Consider the following 23,069-nt stretch of genomic DNA (forward strand, 5'->3'; position numbering starts at 1 on the left):
GCCTCAGCCTCCCGATTAGCTGGGATTATAAGCACCCGCCATCACGACCAGCTAATTTTTGTATTTTTAGTAGAGACGGGGTTTCACCATGTTGGCCAGGCTGGTCTTGAACTCCTGACCTCAAATGATCCACATGCCTCGGCCTCCCGAACTACTTGGATTACAGGCATGAGCCACTGCAGGTATGGATCACCTGAGGTCAGGAGTTCAAGACCAGCCTGGCCAACATGGTGAAACCCGGTCTCTACTAAAAAATGCAAAAATTAGCCACGCGTGGTGGTGCATGCCTGCAATCACAGCTAGTTGGGAGGCTGAGGCAGGAGAATCGCTGGAATCTGGGAGGCAGAGCTGAGGCTGCAGTGAGCTGAGATCAGGCCACTGCACTCCAGCCTGGGTGACAGAGCAAGTCTCCATCTCAAAAAAAAAAAAAAAAAAAAAAAAAAGTGTGCCATCAAAAGTGCAAGAAACAGCCCAGCATGGTGACTCACGCCTGTAATCCCAGCACTTTGAGAGGCCAAGGCAGGCAGATCACCTGAGGTCAGGAGTTCGACAACAGCCTGGCCAACATGGTGAAACCCCATCTCTACTAAAAATACAAAAATTAGCCGGGTGCTGTGGCTCACGCCTGTAATCTCAGCACACTGGGAGGCCGAGGCGGGTGGATCACCTGAGGTCGGGAGTTCGAGACCAGCCTGGCCAACACGGAGAAATCCCATCTTTACTAAAAATACAGAAACCACGCACGAGACCATTTCATTGTTGGGTGCTGGGCACTAACTGAAGCTAGATAAGAAAGCTAGAAAAATAGTACCAAATAGATACTCGGAGGAGACAGCTGTGGCATGCTGGAGAAATCAAATCAAATGACACTGCACAAAGACAGCACAGACAGTAGAAGAGTGTAAAAGCACATTCCCAAAGGCTTTAAGCCCAAACCTATCTTCCCAAAGCCATTTCTTACCAAGTAGACCTTCTCATGTAGTGCTTCCAGGCATCACTGCCAGACTCCCTGCCACCACCAGTGTGCTTTTCTCCTCCTAGAGAAATAAAAAATATCATTTGAGCAGTTTCCGTGTGGGCTCATAGTTGGTATCATTGAAAAGAAGATACCCAAAGGACACCAGAACAACCTGATTATTCACTTTACATTTAGCCCACAATATCTCCCCTGCAAACAAATAAATCAAAGACAGACACCAAGAGACCAAAACAAACAGAAAAAAAGGAATTAAGAGGGAAAATAAAATATAAGGAATTAAGAGGAAATGGAAACATATCAGAAACAAACCGTAAACAACAACAAAAAAGTTCCATTTGCCAGGCATGGTGGCGCATGCCTGTAACCCCACTGCGCCTGGCCCATACATGTTATTCATAGTTTTTCTTTTGAGCAGCATGCAAGAATATGGGAGCTGTAACTGTCTTCTTTATCTCGCTCAATAACTTGTATTGAATTATCAGGAAAAACACAGATATTCCCGTTTGATCGAAATACATTAAGAAAATATAATAATTTTGAAATAAAAGCTTCTCTATAATAAAACCAACTAGTCACCTGGTCTTTCTCATGAAAGGAAAAGAATCTCCATTAAATGGGTTCCAGAAAAATCACAGCTGAATGTTTGCCCTTCTAGTTCTCAAATGCACAAGCAAAGTAAAAAGAGACATAACTGACTTCAAAGAATGGGAAGCTAAAACAAGCCACAGCTAACAGCGCCTCTGAAATTCCTGGCAGGAACAGAGTCACAGAGGCTGTAAGGAACCCAGGCTGAGCACCTGCCTGAGGTTCCAGAGCTAGTGACAGCAGTAAATGGGACTGGGATGGTATCTCTTTGTTCCTCACCCAGTGCTCTTTCTATAAGATAACACCCCATGGGTCTTCCCCAACGAACTCTTTTATTGCACTTGAATAAAAGCTATTTCTACCCAAGGTGGGCAGGGAGGGAGTAGGGGGAGAGCAAATAAAAGTAGAAGAATCAGGAGGCTGAGGCAGGAGAATGGCGTGAACCCAGGAGGCGGAGCATGCAGTGAGCCGAGATCGAACCACTGCACTCCAGCCCGGGGGACAGAGCAAGACTCCGTCTCAAAAAAAAAAAAGTAGAAGAAATAAGTCCTAGTCAAAATCTCCCAAAAGACTCCCTATCCAGCTATGCGCATGCTGGGTGAATGAACTAATCCACTTTCAAGGACCATGCTCACTATTCTGAGAGCTGGTACCCCACTACCCTCTGCTTGCTAGCCAGGCCTGCAGGGCCCTCCCTGCCTCTGTTTTCTACTGCTTCTTCAGTCTGCAAGAGTCCTCAGTGCATCCAAGAAGAAAATGAAAAGAACAGCTTCTTCTTCTTTCTCCTACTAGTTGACTCCCACCTACTCCTGGACAGAAACCTCTATCATAATAGAGGGTCAATACATAATGTCTGAACCTGTCAGGAGATAGCAGTGAAAGCATACTATTTAGAAAAGCTGACATCAATTCAAAGGTAAATTTGCTTTTTTCTTTTAGTAAAAAAGAATCTCAGCCAGGTACAGTGGCTCACAGCTGTATTCTCAGCACTTTGGGAGGCCAAGGCAGGTGGATCACAAGGTCAGGAGTTCAAGACCAGCCTGGCCAACATGGTGAAACCCCATCTCTACTAAAAAAAAAAACAAAAATTAGCCAGGCATGGTGGCGTGCGCCTGTAATCCCAGCTACTCAGGAGGCTGAGGTGGGAGAATTGCTTGAACTGGGGAGGTGGAGGTTGTAGCAAGCAAGATTGCACCGCTGCACTCCAGCATGGGCAACAGAGCAAGACTCCATCTCAAAAAAAAAAAACAAAAAGAATCTCAATGTAGCCTCTGGGAAAGGAGGAGAAGAAAAGTATGGGCAAAACTCCTTTTTCCATTATAATACTTCTTCAAAACTTTTATTTATTTAGAGACAGGGTCAAACTCACTCTGTCACCCGAGCTGAAGTGCAGTGGTGGGATCATGGTTTATTGCAGCCTCAAACTCTTGGGCTTAAGCGAGCCTTGAACCTCAGACTCACGAGAAGCTGGGAATACAGGTGTGTGCCACCATACCTGGCTAGTTTTTTTTATTTTTTGTAGAGACAGGGTCCTACTATGTTGCCCAGGTTCATCTCAAACTCTTGGGCTTAAACAATTACAGGCATGAGCTACCACGCCCAGCCTAAAACTTTTTTTTTTTTTTTTTTTTTTGGGGAAGACAGGGTCTCACTCTGTCATCCAGGCATGAGTGCAATGGCACCATCTTGGCTCACTGCAAGCTCCACCTCCCAGACTCAAGAGATCCTCCCACCTCAGCCTCCCAAGTAGCTGGGACTACAGGCACACACCACTATGCCTAATTTTTGTATTTTTTGTAGAGACGAGTTTTTGCCATGTTGCGCAGGTTGGTCTTGAACTTCTAAGCTCAAGCGATCCGCCCGCCTCTGCCTCCCAAAGTGCGGGGATTCCAGGCATAAGCCAGTGTGAGTGGCCACCAGAACTTTAAAAATTAACTATAAAAGCTTAACTGAAGAATACTCAATTGACTGGGTACGGTGGCTCATGCCTGTAATCCCAACACTTTGGGAAGCCAAGGCAGGTGAATGGCTTGAGCCCAGGAGTTTGAGACCAGCCTGGGTAACAATAGTGAGGGCCTATTTCTAAAAAAAAAAAAAAATTTTAATTAGCTGGGTGTGGAGGCACATGCCTGTAATCTCAGCTATTCATGAGGCTGAGGCAAGAGGATTGCTTGAGCCTGGGAGGTGGAGGCTGCAGTGAGATGTGATTGTGCCACTGCACTCTAGCCTGGGCAACAGAACAAGCCCCCAACTCAAAAAAAAAAAAAAAAAGGAATAGTCAATTTGAGAGAGCAGACATGGGTTGGAAACAGGGAAAAGATAGACACTCATGCATTCAGGCAACTGCACAGTGCAGCCCAGGCGTAAGGGGTGAACTGAAAACAGCGGTCTTTTGTCAGAGTCCGTGCATCAAATAGTAATTGTAGTATTTGGTCTAAAAATACAAAAGAATGCTACTAATGATATAAACTTTTACAAGTATTAATGAATGTTTGTTTTGCTTCTATATTTTTTTTAAAAAAGCAATTTATTTTACTTTGGATCATATTTAATAAATAATACTGAACATACAAGGGTTAGGGAGAGGTTTTTAGGAAAAACTACTACCCAGTTTCATCATTAATAATGCATGACTTATTAAGAGGAAACAGGAGCAGAGCCCAGTGAAAAGAAACAACTTAGTATTCTATCTAGTGAAAAAGAGTATGTTTAACATTTATATGCCTACTCTGCAAATAAAAACCAGACTATTTCATGTAAAATAGGGATTCTTAAGCTTTTTTGGGTCTGCAAACTTCTCCCCAGAAAACAAATGCCACCATTTCAGGGGTTCACACATTTCAGGTTAAGGGCCTCTCCTCTAACCTGATGCTGCCTCCGAGGAGATGACGCAGGACTCTATGCGATAACTTTGAATACAGAATGTAAGCTTTTCCAGGCCTGTTAGATCGTATTAGGTTATTTCAGAATATAAGGAGTGTTTCAGTCTCGTGGTCAACCTTTTCTAAAAGCTACTACTGGCTTTTCTTTGCTGCCCAACATGGAAAAGGAGAAATGATTCTCTACATACCAAAGGCACCTCCAATCTCAGCCCCACTTGTTGGAATGTTGACATTTACAATGCCACAGTCTGATCCTTTAGGTCTGTGTAAAAAGGGAGGCATGGTGAGAGCAATGAACAGGAAATTAAAAACAAACAAAAATAAATAAATAATCTAAACCAAAGCTCAAAGGCTTTCAATACTGAAAAATTGATTTTCAACTACAATGGCTTAAGTCCATTCACCACATCAATCAGACTTATATAAATTTTCAAAATAGAGAAAGTTGTACCCAAGCCAGCGGAAGATTCTGCCCAGATCTTTGGTAAAGATGCTACTTGAAAGTCCCTGTTTTACTTCATTATTCCATGCAAAGACCTCTTCTTCATTCTAAAAGGAGAGACATTGGAAGCTGTTAGATGTTACAGTGTTCAGGTCAAAAGTTCACTGACAAAACTCATTTCCTGAGATGCACCCGTATAATTTTAGTATACAAAAAAAAGGAAACCAAAGAGTCACGTTTACTAACTGTTTCTCTTATAATTCAGATCATTGATAGTAAGTAAAACTTTTGGGGATTTTTTTCCCCTAATTATAATTTGAGAAACAAATATTAACACATTCTTCCTTTCATTCAAGCTACTACATATAATAGTTAATATCTATTGAGCTCTTATGTGTGTAACACACTGATCTAAGCACTTAACATGCATTTAGTTATTTAATCCTCATCCTATAACATAGGTTTCCTACTACCTCCCAATTTACAGATTGGGCAACTGAGGCCAAGAGAGGCTAATTTGCTCAAGAGCTCACACAGCCTCATAATGTACACAAACACATTACAAAACACAAAATTATATTCTCTAGTCCCCATAGTGAAACGATAGGCAATTTAAAGCAAGAAATAAAGAAATGCAATCATGTAATTGCAACAAGATGCAATTCTCACTATTCTGTAACTGTTAATAATGGTACATTCAAATCTTGATTCAATCTCTCTGCAGTCTCAAAATTACTCCTAAATATTTACTGGCAAGGCTAGGGCCTGTCTCAAGCTAGGGAATGAGATCTTCTAATTTATTCACCTGTGTTGGTTTTTTTGGGTTTTGTTTATTTGTTTTAGAGACAGGATCTCTTCCCACCTCAGCCTCCCGAGTAGCTAGGATTACAGGTACATACCACACCTGGCTAATTTTTTAATTTTTTGTAGAGACAAGGTCTCCCTGTGTTGCGTAGGCTGGTCTTGAGCACCTGGCCTCAAGTGATCCTCCTAAAGCACTGAGATTACAAGCATGAGCCATTGTGCCCAGCTTCCTCACCTATTAAAACCTCTATAGTTTGAGATCAAGATATGAGAGCAGGGAAAACAAAACAAAACTCCGCAGCCTATCCTCTGATGGAGTTTATAACTATAGGTCTTTTGTTTGTTTTTTTTTTAAGACGGAGTCTCGCTCTGTTGCCCAGGCTGAAGTGCAATGGTGTGATCTTGGCTCACTGCAATCTCAGCCTCCCGGGTTTAAGTGATTCTCCTGCCTCAGCCTCTCAGGTAGCTGGCATTACAGATGACAGGCGCCCCTCACTATGCCTGGCTTTTTTATTTTTTAGTAGAGATGGGGTTTCACCACATTGGCCAGGCTGGTCTCGAACTCCTGACCTCAGGTGATCCGCCTGCCTCACCCTCCCAAAGTGCTGGGATTACAGGCATGAGCCACCGTGCCCGGCCAACTTTAGATTACCTCCACATCTCATTTTGTCTGCTGACATGTTCATAGCACTCAGTCTGTCAAACCATCCAGTACCATGGTTCAGGAGAAGGTGACTCTATGGCCTACACAGCCCAGAATTAAGATGACACAAGAAATGATGACTACATACTCCATAAACTCCAACACTAGTGCATTACCCAATCTGGTTTCCCTGGCAGCTAGCTTGGCATGCTATAGAGTTTTAAAGTGTTTATCTCATATTTTATCCTGAACCTTCATATATCTACTATTCAGATTACTTTCTAAAACCCTCTTAAAGGCTCATCAAGTGAAATTTAATCCACCATAATTTTCCTCTTATCATTTATTTCAACATTAGACTAGCGAACAGAAGGCATTTTTACCTTGAATTTAAAGACATAGAGAATCGGGGCAAAAGTCTCTGTGTGTGCAATGGACGCATCATGGGCAAGACCTGTCACAATTGTCGGTTCTACATAATTTCCAGGGCGATCCATAACCTAATGCAAAGAAATTAAATAAAAAGAATGAAAGCATTTTGTTGTCTAGGATTTGGGGTCAGAGGATGCAATCTTTGCCCACACTTATAAAGAAAAAAATTAGCATCATTTATAGGTGAATTATTTCTCCAAAATAAATTCCAATCATGAAAGAAAATTCTCTCTTCCTGACAATGGTTCTAACTTAGTTGGTCAAAGAAAAATGGAAATAAAGAGTCAGGAAGGAATGGAGAGCCATGCCATGTGACACAACCAAGTTATGTTGAACAAACACTGTTGGAAGCAGTTATTTTCACTCAGCCTGGAGTGCAATGGCGTGATCTTGGCTCACTGCTCCCGGTTCAAGCTATCTTCCCACCTCAGCCTCCCAAGTAACTGGGACTACAGGCACGCACCAGCATGCCCAGCTAAATTTTTTTTGTATTTTTAGTAGAGACCAGGTTTCACCATTTTGGCCAAGCTGCTCTTGAACTCCTGACCTCAAGTGATCTACCTGCCTCAGTCTCCCAGAGTGCTGGGATTACAGGAATGAGTCAACATGCCCGGCCACAAACAAATCTTTTTATTTGGGGGGGGTTTGTTTTTGATTTGTTTTTTTTTTTTTTTTAGTTTGTTTTTTTGTTTTTGATTTGGTCTTGCTTTGTTGCCCAGGCTGCAGTGCAGTGATGTCATCACGACTCACTGCAGCCTCAAACTTGTGGGCTCAAGCAATCCTCTCACCTCAGCCTCCCAAGTAGCTAGCACTACACGTGCATGCCACCATACTCAGCTAATTTTTTTTTTTAGAGACAGGGTCTCACTATATTGTCCAGGTGGGTCTTGAACTCCTGGCCTCAAGCAGTCCTCCCAAAGTGCTGAGACTGCAGGTATGAGCCACTGCAATCTGTGTCAATTTCTTTTTTAATGCTTATGATATGCATTTTTTTATTCTGTGCCTTAACTGACTTTTAAAAATAACGAATAAATAGATTGTAACTGCTCTGAATACAAAGACTCCTACTGTACTATGAAAAGGAATTCTGCTTTCCATACAAATATTTAGGGACCCAATTCAAAAGCAACCATGACTCAGTTTCTTATACGTCCTTCCAGAAATGTCCCATGCATTTTCTGTTGTCTTTTTTTTTTAATATGGAATGTTTCACGAATTTGCATATCATCCTCGTGCATAGGCCATGCTGATCTTCTCTGTATCATTCCAATTTTAGTATATGTACTGCCAGAGTAAGCACTGTTGTCATTCTTTAAAACATGTATTTCTGGCCGGGCACAGTGACTCGTGCCTGTAATCCCAGCACTTTGGGAGGCCAAGGCGAGTGGATCACAAAGTCAGGAGTTCTAGACCAGCCTGGCCAACATGGTGAAACCCCTTCTCTACTAAAAATACAAAAATTAGCTAGGCATGGTAACAGGTGCCTGTGATCCCAGCTACTCGGGAGGCTGAGACAGGAGAATCACTTGAACCTGGGAGGTGGAGGTTGCAGTGAGCTAAGATCACGCCACTGCACCCCAGTCTGGGCAACAGAGCAAGACTCAGGAGCCTGAGGTGGGATGATTGCTTTAGCCTGGGAAGCAGAGGTTGCAGTGAGCTGAGATGGCGCACCACTGCACTCCAGCCTGGTCAGCAGAGCAAGACCCTGTCACAAAAACAAACAGAGCCAAGTGTGGTGGCTCATGCCTGTAATCCCAGCACCTTGGGAGGCCAAGATGGGTGGATCACTTGAGGCCAGTATCGTGCCACTGCACTCCATCATGGGCAACAGAGTAAGACTCTGTCTCAAAAGCAGACAAACAAAAACATGTATATCCGTGTTTTATAATAATATATGAACAAAGACGGTAGAAGAGGATATCAAATGGGGTCACTTTCCCAATATGCCCAGAGCCCTGCTTGTGTCTCAAGGAAAAGGTTAAAAAGCTGTCACAACTGATCTCAGAGCATCCCTTACCTTGCCCCCATAGACCACTGTGCCACCTTCTTTCTTTGCTTCTTCCACTGCTCCAAGAAACATGCTCACTGCCTGCTTGGTGTGGAGTGGCCCATAGAGAACATTAGCTGGAGAGAGAAGAGGAAGGCTGGCTCATCATTTTGCCCTTTATGGCATCATTTTATTATTAGAACAGCTTTCTCAATGAACAGACCGATCCCTTCCTGTATGCTCTCAATTGAGAACATAAGTCAGCATCCTTTTTCCATAAAGAACCAGATGGTAAATACTTTATGCTTTGGAGGACATACGTGATCTCCATCCCAATACTCAACTCCATGATTGTAGTGCAAAAGCAGCCACAAATGACATGCAAATGAAAGGGTATGTCTATGTGCCAAGAAACTTTTTTTACAGAAACAGGCAGGGCCAATTCTGTTTGCCAACCTCTAGCTTAAAGAATGGCTATCAATTCCTCAAAGTACTGCACTCAAAATATAGGGTCAGTTTACTCATTACGGTGTGACCATTCTCTAAGGAAACATCACAGTCTCAGTAGTTGGTGTGTAATTCAAGGGGGAAGAGAATGATGCTGTCCTATGTTATGGCTGCTGGAGACTAGAGCACTGACAGTGACCCAGCGACAGAGGAAGAAGGAAGATGTACGTAGTCCTCTATGAGGAGGAGGCATGTTAGCAGAGCCATCCCCACTCTGGGTGAAGAATGTTTCCAGCAGACAGCACAGCAGGACAGAGCCTGGCATGGCTGGAACACTGAAAGGATGTTGGAGAAGGTGGAGCTCTGGGAGCAAGAGGGAAAATGGACACAGAAAGGTTGGTGAGAAGGCAAGCAGGGCAGGAGGCAGAGAGCAGACCAGGAAGGATCGGGAGCCTGAAAAAAGAAGAAATCAAGAGGACTCTAGGTTTTAATCTAAAAGCAGGCCTGGTGCAATGGCTCACACCTGTAATCCTAGCACTTTGGGAGGCCGAGGCAGGCAGATTGCTTGAGGTCAGGAGTTTGAGACCAGCCTGGCCAACATGGCAAAACCCTGTCTCTACTAAAAATTACGAAAATCAGTCAGGCGTGGTGGAATGCACCTGTAATCCCAGCTATTCGGGAGGCTGAGGCAGGAGAATTGCTTGAACCCAGAAGGCGGAGGTTGCAGTGAGCCGAGATCAAGCCACTGCACTCCAGCCTGGGTAACAGAGTGAAACTGTGTCTCAAAAAAAAAAAAAAGAAAAAAAATCTAAAAGCAATGAGAAGTTACTGAGGAGTATTTTAAGCAGGAGAGTGATGATTGCATTTTAAAAATCACTCTGTAGCACCGGGCGCGGTGGCTCAAGCCTGTAATCCCAGCACTTTGGGAGGCCGAGACGGGCGGATCACAAGGTCAGGAGATCGAGACCATCCTGGCTAACACGGTGAAACCCCGTCTCTACTAAAAAATACAAAAAACTAGCCGGGCGAGGTGGCGGGCGCCTGTGGTCCCAGCTACTCCGGAGGCTGAGGCAGGAGAATGGCGTAAACCCGGGAGGCGGAGCTTGCAGTGAGCTGAGATCTGGCCACTGCACTCCAGCCTGGGCGACAGAGCCAGACTCAGTCTCAAAAAAAAAAAAAAAAAAATCACTCTGTAGCAATGGATGCAGAAAGGTCAGTTAGGGGATTCTTGCAGCCTTCCACAAGAGGGTTGGTGTCGGCTTGGACAAGGGTAATAGTAATGAGAGAGAAGCGCACTAAATCTCATTCCACCTAAACAACCTCTCCCAGTCTCACCCACTAGCCCACACCAAGCACCCAGGGTCGACACCTAGGAGCAGACACAATACCCCAAATCCTAATAACCTGCTTCACGTGCCTTCAGGCCTCTCAGGAAACGGAAAGAAACTCCAAACCTCAGACCAGAAACACTTGTTAACAACAGCTCTCAAAAAAGGATCACTTTGAAAACAGAAGGACATACTCACAGTCCCATGGGTTCCCAACTCGGATCTGTGCATAGGCCTTTTTAAGTCTGTTTACAACCTCATCATGGATACTTTCATGTACAAACTAAGCGAAAAAAGAGATATTCAAGGGCATAGTATGATAAATGTACACATTTTTAAACAATGAATACTTTTCTTGATAGTTACTGAAATACTGTAGTCTCTAAAAATATAAGCAAATCAAAGCATGTTTATTTTTTTAATTATATAATTTCTCATTTTAATATTAACTATATGAAGTTAAAAATTTCCTTTTAGGTAGATATTAGAATAAAAAAATCATAAGCTCTTTTTTTTTTTTTTTTGAGACAGAGTCTCACTCTGTCACCCAGGCTGGAGGACAGTGGCATGATCTCGGCTCACTGCAACCTCCACCTCCCAGGTTCAAGCGATTCTTATACCTCAACCTCCCAAGTTGCTGGAATTACAGGCACCCACCACCACACCTATCTAATTTTTTGTATTTTTAGTAGAGATGGGTTTTTGCCATGTTGGCCAGGCTGGTCTTGAACTCATGACCTCAGGTGATCCACCCACCTTGGTCTCTCAAAGTGCTGGGATAACAGGTGTGAGTCACTGCACCCAGTCCATAAGCCATGTCTTCATCAAGTTTCCAAGGATGTATTTGGCTAAGCTTCACAAATACATTAAAGAAGGCCTCAAGTACATCTGTCCCATACTATAACCCTAAGACCCAGTGAATACAGAGCACAGTCATAACTGACCTCTGCTGGGTAACTACAAACACTCAGCCCCAGGCCTTAATTAGGTGAGGACAAGCCTTACGTTCTCTGGGTAGTTGTGAGGTCTGTGCTATGCTGCAAGTGGCAGAGCTGAACTTGCCAAACTATCTATGCTCTGGGTCAGTCTCCATGTGATGAATGAATTGACATTATGAGAACTAGTCTTGAAGCAGTCCATAGTATTGGAATTTTTATGTGTATATATTGCTAACTCTAAGGAAATCTATCTGGACAATGACTAATATTATCTATTAATATCTAAAACTAATATAAAGGACATCAATAAATATTTGCTCCAAAACACACGAAAAAAAAATTGGCTGAATAGAGGAATATTTGGCTTTCGTGTTATTTCATATTTTAACATGTAATGAAGGGTATAATCATTTGGAGTACATGGTTTTTTCTTAGCTTTAATATAATCTTTAATGCAATTTAATGTTTATGGTGAACACATTTAATAAACTTTAATGTTACAAATATAGTATCAGATTATTTGAGAATGTCAGCTATGTAAAAATAAAGATTTATTTTCATTTGTGCAAAACACCTGAAAAAACAAATATGAAAGGTGTAAGCGGCCGGGCGTGGTGGCTCACACCTGTAATCCCAGCACTTTGGGAGGCGAAGGCAGGCACATCACCCAAGGTCAGGAGTTTGAGACCAGCCTGGCCAACATGGCAAAACCCCATCTCTGCTAAAAATACAAAAATTAGCCAGGCACGGTGGTGGGTGCCTGTAGTCCCAGCTACTCGGTAGGCTGAGGTGGGAGAATCACTCGAACCTGGGAGGTGGAGGTTGAGGTGAGCTGAGATCACACCATTGCACTCCAGCCTGGCCAACACAGAGAGACTCCATCTCAAAAAAAAAGAGAGAAAAAAGAAAAAACAAGAAAAGTATAAGGTAAAGATAATTTTCATATCTTTTAACTTATTCTAATTAATTTAGATTATGTCAGTCTTATAATTTGTTCACACTCATCATAAATGAGAACAAAAACCCAAAGCCTATTCCTTAATAATTCAACTGAATTATTCCTTTTTAATTACAAAAGGAAAACTCAACAATAATAAAAAAAGGCTCAAGTCCAACAGAGCTTAAAAAGAATTTTTTTTAAATGGCAAATGCAGCCAAATTTTGTACCTAACTAAAATTTCCTCAGGGCCGGGCATGGTGGCTCCCACCTGTAATCCCAGCACTTTGGGAGGCCGAGGTGGGTGGATCACCTGAGGTCAGGAGTTCAAGAGCAGCCTGGCCAACATGGTGAAACCTCGTCTCTACTAAAAATACAAAAAATAGCCAGGCAGGGTGGCACATGCCTGTAGTCCCAGCTACTCAGGAGGCTGAGGCAGGAGAATCGCTTGAACCCAGCAGGTGGAGGTTGCAGTGAGCAAGATCATGCCACTACACTCCAACCTGAGCAACAGAGCAAGACTCCAACTCAAAAAATAAAAATAAATAAATAAATAAATTTTAAAAAGCAAAAAACTTGCTTATAGTATAGTCTTTTAGTACCATAAAGTCATGAAAATCAAAGTTGTAACACATACTAAACTGAAGTCCAGCTCAATCTAAGTATAGAGATTAAACTTCCTAAATCCCACACTGAAGCTAAACCACATCTCCTTATATACACTTCATATTAATCTGTCCTCTCTATATATATGTATGCAGGCTATATATGTATATCGAGAGATCACACATATACAGAGCCATTTGCTTTTCAATGAATCATATCATTTCAAGTCAAATCTAATTCTAGACTTGAGGCTAAAAATTAAAACGTTTATTGATTGATTGGTAGAGACAGAGTCTTGCCCTGTCGCCCAGGCTGGAGTACAGTGGTGCAAATCATGGCTCATTGCAGCCTCATTGAGCCCTTTCCTGGGCTCAATCAATCCTCTTGCCTCAGCCTCCCAAGTAGCTGGGACTATAAGCATGAGCCATCATGCCTTGCTAAATTTTTTTTAACTTTTTGTAGAGACAGGGAATCACTATGTTGCCCAGGCTGGTCTCGAACTACTGGGCTCAAGCAATACTGCTGCCTCAGCCTCTCAAAGAGTTAGAATTATATGTTCGAGATACTATGCCCAGCCTAAAATGTTTAACACGGTTTACTACTTAAAATGTTTTTATAAAAGAGCAAGACTCTATTTTTAGCTATAGTTTAATAATTTTTTTTATTTTTATCCTGTTTTATTCTCTAAGTGACATTGAACTTCATCCATATTGTTCTAGGAGTAGGATTGAAAATAGGTCTCATCTCCTAGTCCAACTCCAATCAATTGGTAGTAGAACCCCTACTAGCTTGGGGTGGGAAAAAGGCAAAGTCCCTGATTGATTAACAACATCTGCCATGAGCACAGAAAGAGAACTGCACCACATATTTGCCAGCCACATCTAGAGAGCACATCATTCTAGCAGTATTGCTGACACCTCCCTAACAGGAGAACTCATTAAAAAGTAGTGTTTTAAAAGCAAGACTATCTCACGGGCCTATGCAGATATACTCACCAGTCGCCTCGCAGTGGTACACCTCTGGCCAGCAGTTCCCACCGCAGCGAAGAGAGCTGATGGAACAACTAAGCTGAGGTCTGCATCTTCAAAGGCTTAGGAAAGCACAAACACTTCCATCAGTGAACCAAAACAGGTAGACAAGGCATTTGTTAGCTAGTGTAAAACAATGTTGTTTTCTGGTTTTGGTTTTGTTTTTTTTGTTTGTTTGTTTGTTGGTTTTTTTTTTTTTTTTTTTGAGACAGAGTTTTGCTCCTGTTGCCCAGGCTGGAGTGCAATGGCGCAATCTTGGCTCACTGCAACCTTCGCCTCCCGGGTTCAAGAGATTCTGCCTCAGCCTCCCAAGTAGTTGGGATTACAAGGATGTACCACCACGCTTAGCTAATTTTTGTATTTTTAGTAGCAATGGAGTTTCACCATGTTGGTCAGGCCAGTCTCGAACTCCTCACCTCAAGTGATGCACCCACCTTGGCCTCCCAAAGTGCTGGGATTACAGGCATGAGCCACCATGCCCGGCAAAAGCTTTTATAAAGTGCAGTAAAAGAACATCAAAACTATTGTTGTAAAGTAAGCATATTAATGTCACAAAGACATATATACACATAACGGGGAAAGGCACACTTTTCTTCCAAGGAAGATTATGAGCTCTATGATCTTTGCCCAGATCATAGAAGGGTAAATTGAGGCTCTCGCCCCTCTGGCCTCTTCATCTTTTATTTCTCAGGGGTTTGTTTGTTCTTTTTTTGTTTGAGATGGGGTCTCACTCTGTCACCCAGGCTGGAGTGTAGTGGCACTACAGCCTTGACCTCCTGGGCTCAAGCAATCCTCCCACCTCAGCCTCTGAGTGGCTAGGACTATAGGTGTGCACCACCACGCCCACGTAATTTTTGTATTTTTTGTACAGGTGGGGTTTCACCATGTTGCCCAGGCTGCTCTCAAATTCCTGGATCAAGTAGTCTACCCACCTTGGCCTTCCAAAGTGCTGGGATTACTGATGTGAGTCACCACGCTCAGCCTATTTTAACTTTTCAAGCCTCAGTTTCCTCATCTGTAAAATGGGGCAATAATGCCTGGGGTAATAATGGATGGTAGTAAGTAGATAAGGAAGAACTGTGCTCTGAGGTCTGGCTACCAGGATACAAATACTAGCATTTGTCATTTGCTATCCTGTCACTTCAGGTATATAATCATTGTAAGTCTCAGAATATAACCTTCAAATTAGATTAATAGCAATATTTACTTCATAGGATTGTTGTAGGGATTAAATGAAATAATGCATATAAAATAGCTGAACACAGTACCTGGCAGACACTAGTGCTCACTAAATGTGAACTATATTTTTTACTGAAGTCTCTCTTTAAAAGTTCATCTAGGCCGGGCGCGGTGGCTCAAGCCTGTAATCCCAGCACTTTGGGAGGCCGAGACGGGCGGATCACGAGGTCAGGAGATCAAGACCATCCTGGCTAACACGGTGAAACCCCGTCTCTACTAAAAAATATAAAAAACTAGCCGGGCGAGGTGGTGGGCGCCTGTAGTCCCAGCTACTCGGGAGGCTGAGGCAGGAGAATGGCGTGAACCCGGGAGGCGGAGCTTGCAGTGAGCTGAGATCCGGCCACAGCACTCCAGCCTGGGTGACAGAGCCAGACTCCGTCTCAAAAAAAAAAGTTCATCTAGAGGCCAGGTGCGATGGCTTATGCCTGTAATCCCACCACTTTGGGAGGCCAAGGCAGGTGGATCACCTGAGGTCAGGAGTTCAAGACCATCCTGGCCAACATGGTGAAACCCCATCTCTACTAAAAATACAAAAATTAGCTGGGCATGGTGGCATGCACCTGTAATTCCAGCTACTCGGAAGGCTGAGGCAGGAGAATAGCTTGAACCTGGGAGGTGGAGGTTGTAGATTGCACCATTGCACTCCAGCCTGGGTGACAGAGTGAGACTCCATCTCGAAAACAACAGAAAAAGTTCATCCAGAACAAACACTTCACCATATACTTCTTATATCTTACACATACTCCTTATGTGTGTCACTACAAATATCTAAGCATTTTTGTGACAAACTCAAACAGTTAAAAAAGAGTATTAAGTAATCTCTAAGCCTATAGGTAAGTGATTTTTTTGTAATGCCTTAGGGACATGTTCTTTACCAATATAAAAGCACTCAATATTCCACTAAAGATAAAATAATGTTTTTGAAATCTAAAGAAATGATCAAGTTACATAAGAGTTACTTAAGTTATTCTAGAGAAATGTGGCCGGTTTTCAGCAAACAGAAGAAGAAAAAACAATAAATAATGCCACACTACAATGGCAATGGAAGTCTCACTCACAGGTTCTAGATCATCCCAGGTAACATGTTCTAAACATGAATACCTTTCCTTTTTAGTTACCTCTGCCTTCAAACCAAGCTTGTGTCCTGTCTCCCAAGTAAAATTCCTAAACACAGGAACTAGGTCTCAGGCATATGCAACATGGAAGAAATGAGATCCAAAACAAGTTTCATATATTCAGGATGGCGATTGTGGAAACTGAACAGAAAACAAACAAAAACAAAGGGGCAGCCTTACCAATAATGGCATTGTTTCCTCCAAGTTCCAGCAAACTTCTCCCTTTAAAAAAAATTATATATAAAAATCAATGCCTAGTTCCATGTTTACTGCACACTGCTACATAGCCTAATCCCAAGTATTAAATTATATAGCCTGTCCAATTATTTTTTATATAGCCTATCCCAATCATATAGCCTATCTCGATTACACCCTATCCCAATTATTTTTCAACTTAAGATTTTCTGATTTATAAAGTAGCATTACTATTGTATCAATATCAAATGTACTGATTTTAGTAACTACTGTGGTTATACAAGAGAATGTCAACATTCTTAGGAAATACACCAAAATATTTAGTAATAAAGGGGACATATCTTTGACTTAATCCAAACAGTTCAACAATAATATGCACCCACAGAGAGTGTGTTGTGTGTGTGTGTGTGTGTGTGTGCGCCCGCGCACGCATTCATAGATGTTGCTGGAGAGAGAGAAAATGATAAATCAAATGGGGCAAAATGTAAGCAATTAGTGACTCTGATTAAAGGGTTTACAGGAATTCCTTATGTTGGTTGTATAATTTTAGGTTTGAAATTATACATGAAAGTCTACAGCCAACCCAAACCACCCTGAACGTGCCCGGTCTTGTCTGAAATTATTCAAGAAAAATAAAGTAAAATGGGACAGCCACTGTAGAAAACAGTATGGCAACTGCTCCAAAAAATTAAACAACAGAGCCTGGGCAACATGGCAAGACCCTGTCTCTACAAAAATTAAAACAAATTAGCTGGGCATGGTAGTATCTGCCTATAGTCCCAGCTACTCGTGAAGCCCAGGAATTTGAGACAACAGTGAGCCGTGATCGCACCGCTGCACTCCAGCCTGGGCCAACAGAATGAGACTGTCTCAACTAAGTAAGTAAATGAATGAATTAATTAATTAATTAATTACCATATGATTGAGTAATTCCACTTCTGAGTATATAACCAAAGGTAGTAAAAGCAGGGACTCTGTAGATATTTGTACACCAATATTCATAGTAGCATAATTCACAATAGCCAAAATGTGGCAGCAACCCAAATGTGCATCATCTGATGAATTAGTAAAGTAAATGTGGTATATAAATACAATGAAATATGCAGCCTTTTTACATTTTTATTTTATTAATTTTTTTTTTTTTTTTTTTTTTTGAGACAGGGTCTGATTCTGATCGGGCTATACTGGCACGATCAGGGCTTACTGCAGCCTCAACTTCCTGGGCTCAAGCAATTCCCCCACCTCAGCCTCCTAAGTAGCTGGGACAACAGGCATGCACCACCATGCCCAGCTCATTTTTGTACTTTTTTTTTTTTGGCAGAGACAGGATCTTGGCATGTTGCCCAGGCTGGTCTCGAACTCCTGGGCTCAAGAGATCCTCCCACCTTGGCCTCCCAAAGTGCTAGGGTTACAGGCATGAGCCACGACACCCAGCTTATCATAGAGCCTTAAGAAGGAAATCCTACTACATGCTACAAGGTGGTTGTACGTTGGGCTGGGCGCGGTGGCTGTAATCCCAGCACTTTGGGATTTTAGTCTCTACTAAAAATACAAAAATTAGCTGGGCGTGGTGGCGGATGTCTGTAATCCCAGCTACTCGGGAGGCTGAGGCAGAAGAATTGCTCAAACCCAGGAGGCAGAGGTTGCAGTGAGCTGAGATCACACCACTGCATTCCAGCCTGGCAACAGAGACTCCATGGTTGTACCTTGTAGACATTATGTTAAGTGAAATAAGGTAGTCACCAAAGGACAAATACTTACAACCCCACTCAAATGTAAATAGTCCATATCAATGAAACAGAAAGAAGTAGAAGGGTGGCTACCAAGGGCTGGGTGTAGGGGGAAGGAGGGATTAGTGTTTATAGGCTATGGAGTTTCAGTTTTACAAGATGAAAAAGTTCTAAAGATAGGCTGTATGATCATGTGAATGTACTTGACACTACTGAACTGTGTACCATGTTAACCATTTTAAAGTAAATTTTATGTTGTGTGGACTTTCGCCCACAATCAAAAAGAAAGAAAGAAAGAAACCTATGGCCCATAAGGCCACCACAAAAATCTCTCCTTACAATTTGATAGTGTCTTCCAATCTTTTCTCTGTGAATTTATATTTAGTTGAGATTATTTCATTTTACTTTATTTCCTGATGTCTTACACCTTTCCCCTAAGTCATTAAGAGTCATGAAAAGAAAAATCACTCCACAGCATTCCATCATGAAGACATACCAAATTTTATTTAGCTGTTTCTCCAGTGTTTAATATATTTGTTGATTATCTACTTAGGTTAGGACTCTTGATAGACACTGCCAACCTATATTCTAGAAAAGTTATATAGCAGGCCATGAGTGCCATTCTTTTCTTTCAGTCGGAGTCTTGCTCTGTGGCCCAGGTTGGAGTACAGTGGTGTGATCTCAGCTCACTGCAAACCTCCGCCTCCTGAGTTCAAGTGATTCTCCTGTCTCAGCTTCCCAAATAGCTGGGACAACAGGCATGCACCATCACGCCCAGCTCATTTTTGTATTTTTATTAGAGACAGGGTTTTGCCATGTTGGCCAGGCTGGTCTTGAACTCCTGACCCCAGGTGATCCGCCCACCTCGGCCTCCCAAAGTGCCAGGATTACAGGCTTGAGCCACCGCAACCAGCCCACCATTTTTTTTCTTTCTTTTTTTAATAGTCACCCAGACTGGAATACAATGGTGCTATCATAGCTCACTGCAGCCTCAATTTCTGGGTTCAAGCAAACCTCCATCCTCAGCCTCCCAAGTAGCTCAGACAACAGGCATGTGTCACAACACCTGGCTTGTTTTGTTTTGTTTTGTTTTAAGAGATGGGTTTTCACTATGTTGCCCAGGCTCTGGTCTCAAACTCCTGGCTTCCAGTGATCCACCCACCTTGGCCTCCCAAAGTGCTGGGATTACAGGCTTGAGCCACCGCAACCAGCCCACCATTTTTTTTTCTTTCTTTTTTTAAGAGTCACCCAGGCCGGGCGCGGTGGCTCAAGCCTGTAATCCCAGCACTTTGGGAGGCCGAGATGGGCGGATCACGAGGTCAGGAGATCGAGACCATCCTGGCTAACACGGTGAAACCCCGTCTCTACTAAGAAATACAAAAAAAAAATAGCCGGGCGAGGTGGCAGCGCCTGTAGTCCCAGCTACTCGGGAGGCTGAGGCCGGAGAATGGCGTGAACCCGGGAGGCGGAGCTTGCAGTGAGCTGAGATCCGGCCACTGCACTCCAGCCTGGGCTACAGAGCGAGACTCCGTCTCAAAAAAAAAAAAAAAAAGAGTCACCCAGGCTGGAATACAATGGTGCTATCATAGCTCACTGCAGCCTCAATTTCTGGGTTCAAGCAAACCTCCATCCTCAGCCTCCCAAGTAGCTCAGACAACAGGCATGTGTCACAACACCTGGCTTGTTTTGTTTTGTTTTGTTTTAAGAGATGGGTTTTCACTATGTTGCCCAGGCTCTGGTCTCAAACTCCTGGCTTCCAGTGATCCACCCACCTTGGCCTCCCAAAGTGCTGGGATTACAGATATGAGCCACTACACCTGGCCTATAAATGCCATTCTTACCTTACTCCTCCCGGCATAAAGATCTGAGAGATTTGTTTGCCTCAATTTTAGACATATGTTTATTTATTTATTTTTGAGACAGACTCTCACTCTGTTGCCCAGGCTGGAGTGCAGTAGTGCAATCTCAGCTCACTGCAACCTCTGCCTCTGAGTTCAAGCAATTCTCTTGCCTCAGCCTCCCGAGTAGCTGGGCATGCCGCCACACCCAGCTAATTTTTTTGTATTTTAGTAGGGATGGGAGTTTCACAGTCTAGCCCAGGCTGGTCTTGAACTCTTGCCCGGCCTCAGACATACATTTATTAATGATCTTTTGACCATAAATTTCCTTAAGTGCAGTTTAAAATCAGCTTCCATGTGAATAACTTTTATTCACTTGTGGTATCAGGAGCATATGTGACAACAGGAGAGTATCTTCTCATTTTCATTGCTCTGAAACAGGTAAGCATCAAGTGAACATTAATTATGAAGACGTGGCTGTTATTACCAAAAGCCACCAAATGCTACACCATCTCTAGTCTCTGCTGCAATCATTGAATTAATGACAGTTTGCTGGCTATAGCATAGCACTATGCTAGGTGTTAAGAAGAGAAGGAAGGAAACAGAAGCTTTTACACCTGCCATTAGCTTCTCCTGCCTGGCTGCAAGTGATGTTTGGCAGAAGAGGAGGGATCTATACTTTCTACATCCTTCCAGTTCTCTATCAGGCACTCTCTGACTATACTCCTAACCACCAACTCCTCCAAGAAAAGCACCTATAACTTAAGAGAGGCAGATACATTTTAAAAATTATAATTCTATTACTACTACTACTACTACTACTTGGCCAAGAACAACAAACTACTGCCTTGAGTAAGGAAAAGGGGAGAAAGCTGAGAAGATGAAATCTGCTAGTGGAACTAATGATGTTGAGAATCTTTTCATGTGCTAATTGGCCATTTAAGATGTCTATTCTAGGCCTGGTGCGGTGGCTCATTGCTTGTAATCCCAGCACTTTGGGAGGCCAAGGTGGGAGGATCACGAGGTCAGGAGTTCGAGACCAGCCTGGCCAATATGGTGAAACCCTGTCTCTACTAAAAATACAAAAATTAGGCATGGTGGCACATGCCTGTAGTCCCAGCTACTTGGGAGGCTGAGGCAGAAGAATCGCTTGAACTCAGGAGGCGGAGGTTGCAGTGAGGTTGCAGTGGGGATCTCCCCCACTGCACTCCAGCTTGGGTAACAGAGCGTGAGAGTCCATCTCAAGAAAAAAAAAAAAAGATGTCTATTCAAATCCAATACCCATTTTTAATTGGGTTGTCTTTCATATTCTTAAATTTGAAGAGTTCTTTAGATATTCCACATACAAGTTCCTTATCAAATGACTTCCAAACATTTTCTGCCATTCTGTAGGTTGTTCTTTTCACTTTTTCCTGATGTCCTTTGAATCACAAAGTGCTTTAATTTTGATAAAAACTAATTTGTCTTTTAATTGTTGTTGCTTGTGCTTTAGTTGTCATTTCTAAGAAACTATCGCCTAATCCAAGGTCACGAAAACTTATTCCTATGTTTTCTTCTAAGAGTTTTAAAGTTCTTTGATACATTTTGAGTTTGTCTTTGCATAGGAGATGTAGTGGGGGTCTGACTTCACACTCATGTGTATAGACAGCTGGTTGTGTCAGTACCATTTGTTAAAAAGACCATCCTTTCCCCATTGAAATGTCTTGTCACCCTTGACACAACTGACCATAAATGCAAGAGTTTATTTCTGGACTTCCAATTCTATTCCATTGATTTTTATGTCTATCCGTATGCTGGTGCCACATAGTCTTGATTATCATAGTTTTGCCATAAATTTTTTGACTAAGAAGTGACAGTCCTTCAATTTTCTTCTTTTTCAAGATTGCTTTGGCTTTTTAGGGTCCTTTGCATTGTCATATTAATTTTAGGATTAACTTGTCAATTGTTACAAGACAGAAAACTGGGATTTTTACAGGAATTGCATTGAATCTGTAGATCATGTGGACCACATTGATACCTTTACAACATTAAATCTTCCAAAAACTGAAAAGGGGATATCTACTCATTTATTTAGGTCATCTGTAATTTATTTTGATGAGTGCTCCGTGCAACAGACTTACACTTCTTCTGTTAAATGTATTCCTAAGTATTTTATTCTTTTTGATGCTACTACTAATTAAATTGTTTTCTGGATTTCATTTTTGGATTGTTCATTGTTAATGCATAAAAATGTAATTGATTTTTGTATCTCAATCTTGAGTCCTGAAACCTTGCTGACCTTTTTTATTAGCTGTTATTTAATAAATTGCTTTGCCTAATAAAAAGCAATGCCTACATAGTTAAACAGTCGACAGATTAGTCAAATTTTGTCTCATGCTGGGGTAAAAGTCTAAAATTCAGCCTAACAGCCAAAAATCAATAGCCAGTATTATCCTCGAAAACCTTGGAAATCATTCATAAAGCACAGTACAGTATACAAAGCTACGTCTATACAACTCTTTTCAATCATGTATCCATGATCCATATCCATGATCCATATATATGATTCATATACATGAAAGAGCAGATTTAAACCTTCTATTCCACACTCACTGTAAGTTCTGTGCTCAGTGCTCCTGTTTAAATGATGACATTTTTCTCACCACTATACTAATGAGAAATGACATTTTTCTTATTTAATTTGCCAAACAGGACTAGTACAATTTGATAAGTGTAAAAAGTAAGTAGAGGTTCCTCTTCAAAGACTTTCCTCCCCATCTAATTAAAACTAAATAACTTCTCTTAAAAGCAAAATTTATTCAAAGACCTGTGCTCCTAAATATTTGCCCTGGCATGCTTATACTGGTCCAAGTACACATTAGGTCATAGCCTGTTCCTCTTCCTTATTTAAAAGTGTTTTTACTTTTCTCAGCAT

The 23,069-nt window shown here is 42.1% G+C and overlaps 1 protein-coding gene and 1 non-coding gene across 11 annotated transcripts in view; both read right to left on the reverse strand.

The window, feature by feature from the left end:
- Window positions 1-23,069, reverse strand: part of ALDH7A1 (aldehyde dehydrogenase 7 family member A1) — a 53,727-nt gene that overhangs the window by 2,158 nt on the left and 28,500 nt on the right. For 6 of the 10 annotated variants that reach the window (XM_078005138.1, XM_078005136.1, XM_078005133.1 and 3 more), the window contains 8 exons: window positions 16,573-16,614; window positions 14,006-14,100; window positions 10,728-10,812; window positions 8,785-8,891; window positions 6,719-6,835; window positions 4,898-4,995; window positions 4,635-4,708; window positions 962-1,037 (listed from right to left, as the gene is read on the reverse strand). In XM_078005138.1, coding sequence (XP_077861264.1) covers window positions 962-1,037; window positions 4,635-4,708; window positions 4,898-4,995; window positions 6,719-6,835; window positions 8,785-8,891; window positions 10,728-10,812; window positions 14,006-14,100; window positions 16,573-16,614 — 694 coding nt within the window. The remainder of the gene's footprint in view (window positions 1-961; window positions 1,038-4,634; window positions 4,709-4,897; window positions 4,996-6,718; window positions 6,836-8,784; window positions 8,892-10,727; window positions 10,813-14,005; window positions 14,101-16,572; window positions 16,615-23,069) is intronic. The other 4 variants (XM_028849699.2, XM_078005132.1, XM_078005137.1 and 1 more) reach the window with 2 other exon arrangements.
- LOC114679067 (U6 spliceosomal RNA) lies at window positions 7,961-8,067 on the reverse strand. Its single transcript, XR_003730755.2, has one exon. It is a non-coding gene; the product is annotated as a U6 spliceosomal RNA (small nuclear RNA).

The sequence above is a fragment of the Macaca mulatta genome, chromosome 6, assembly GCF_049350105.2.
Source record: "Macaca mulatta isolate MMU2019108-1 chromosome 6, T2T-MMU8v2.0, whole genome shotgun sequence".
NCBI lineage: Eukaryota > Metazoa > Chordata > Mammalia > Primates > Cercopithecidae > Macaca > Macaca mulatta.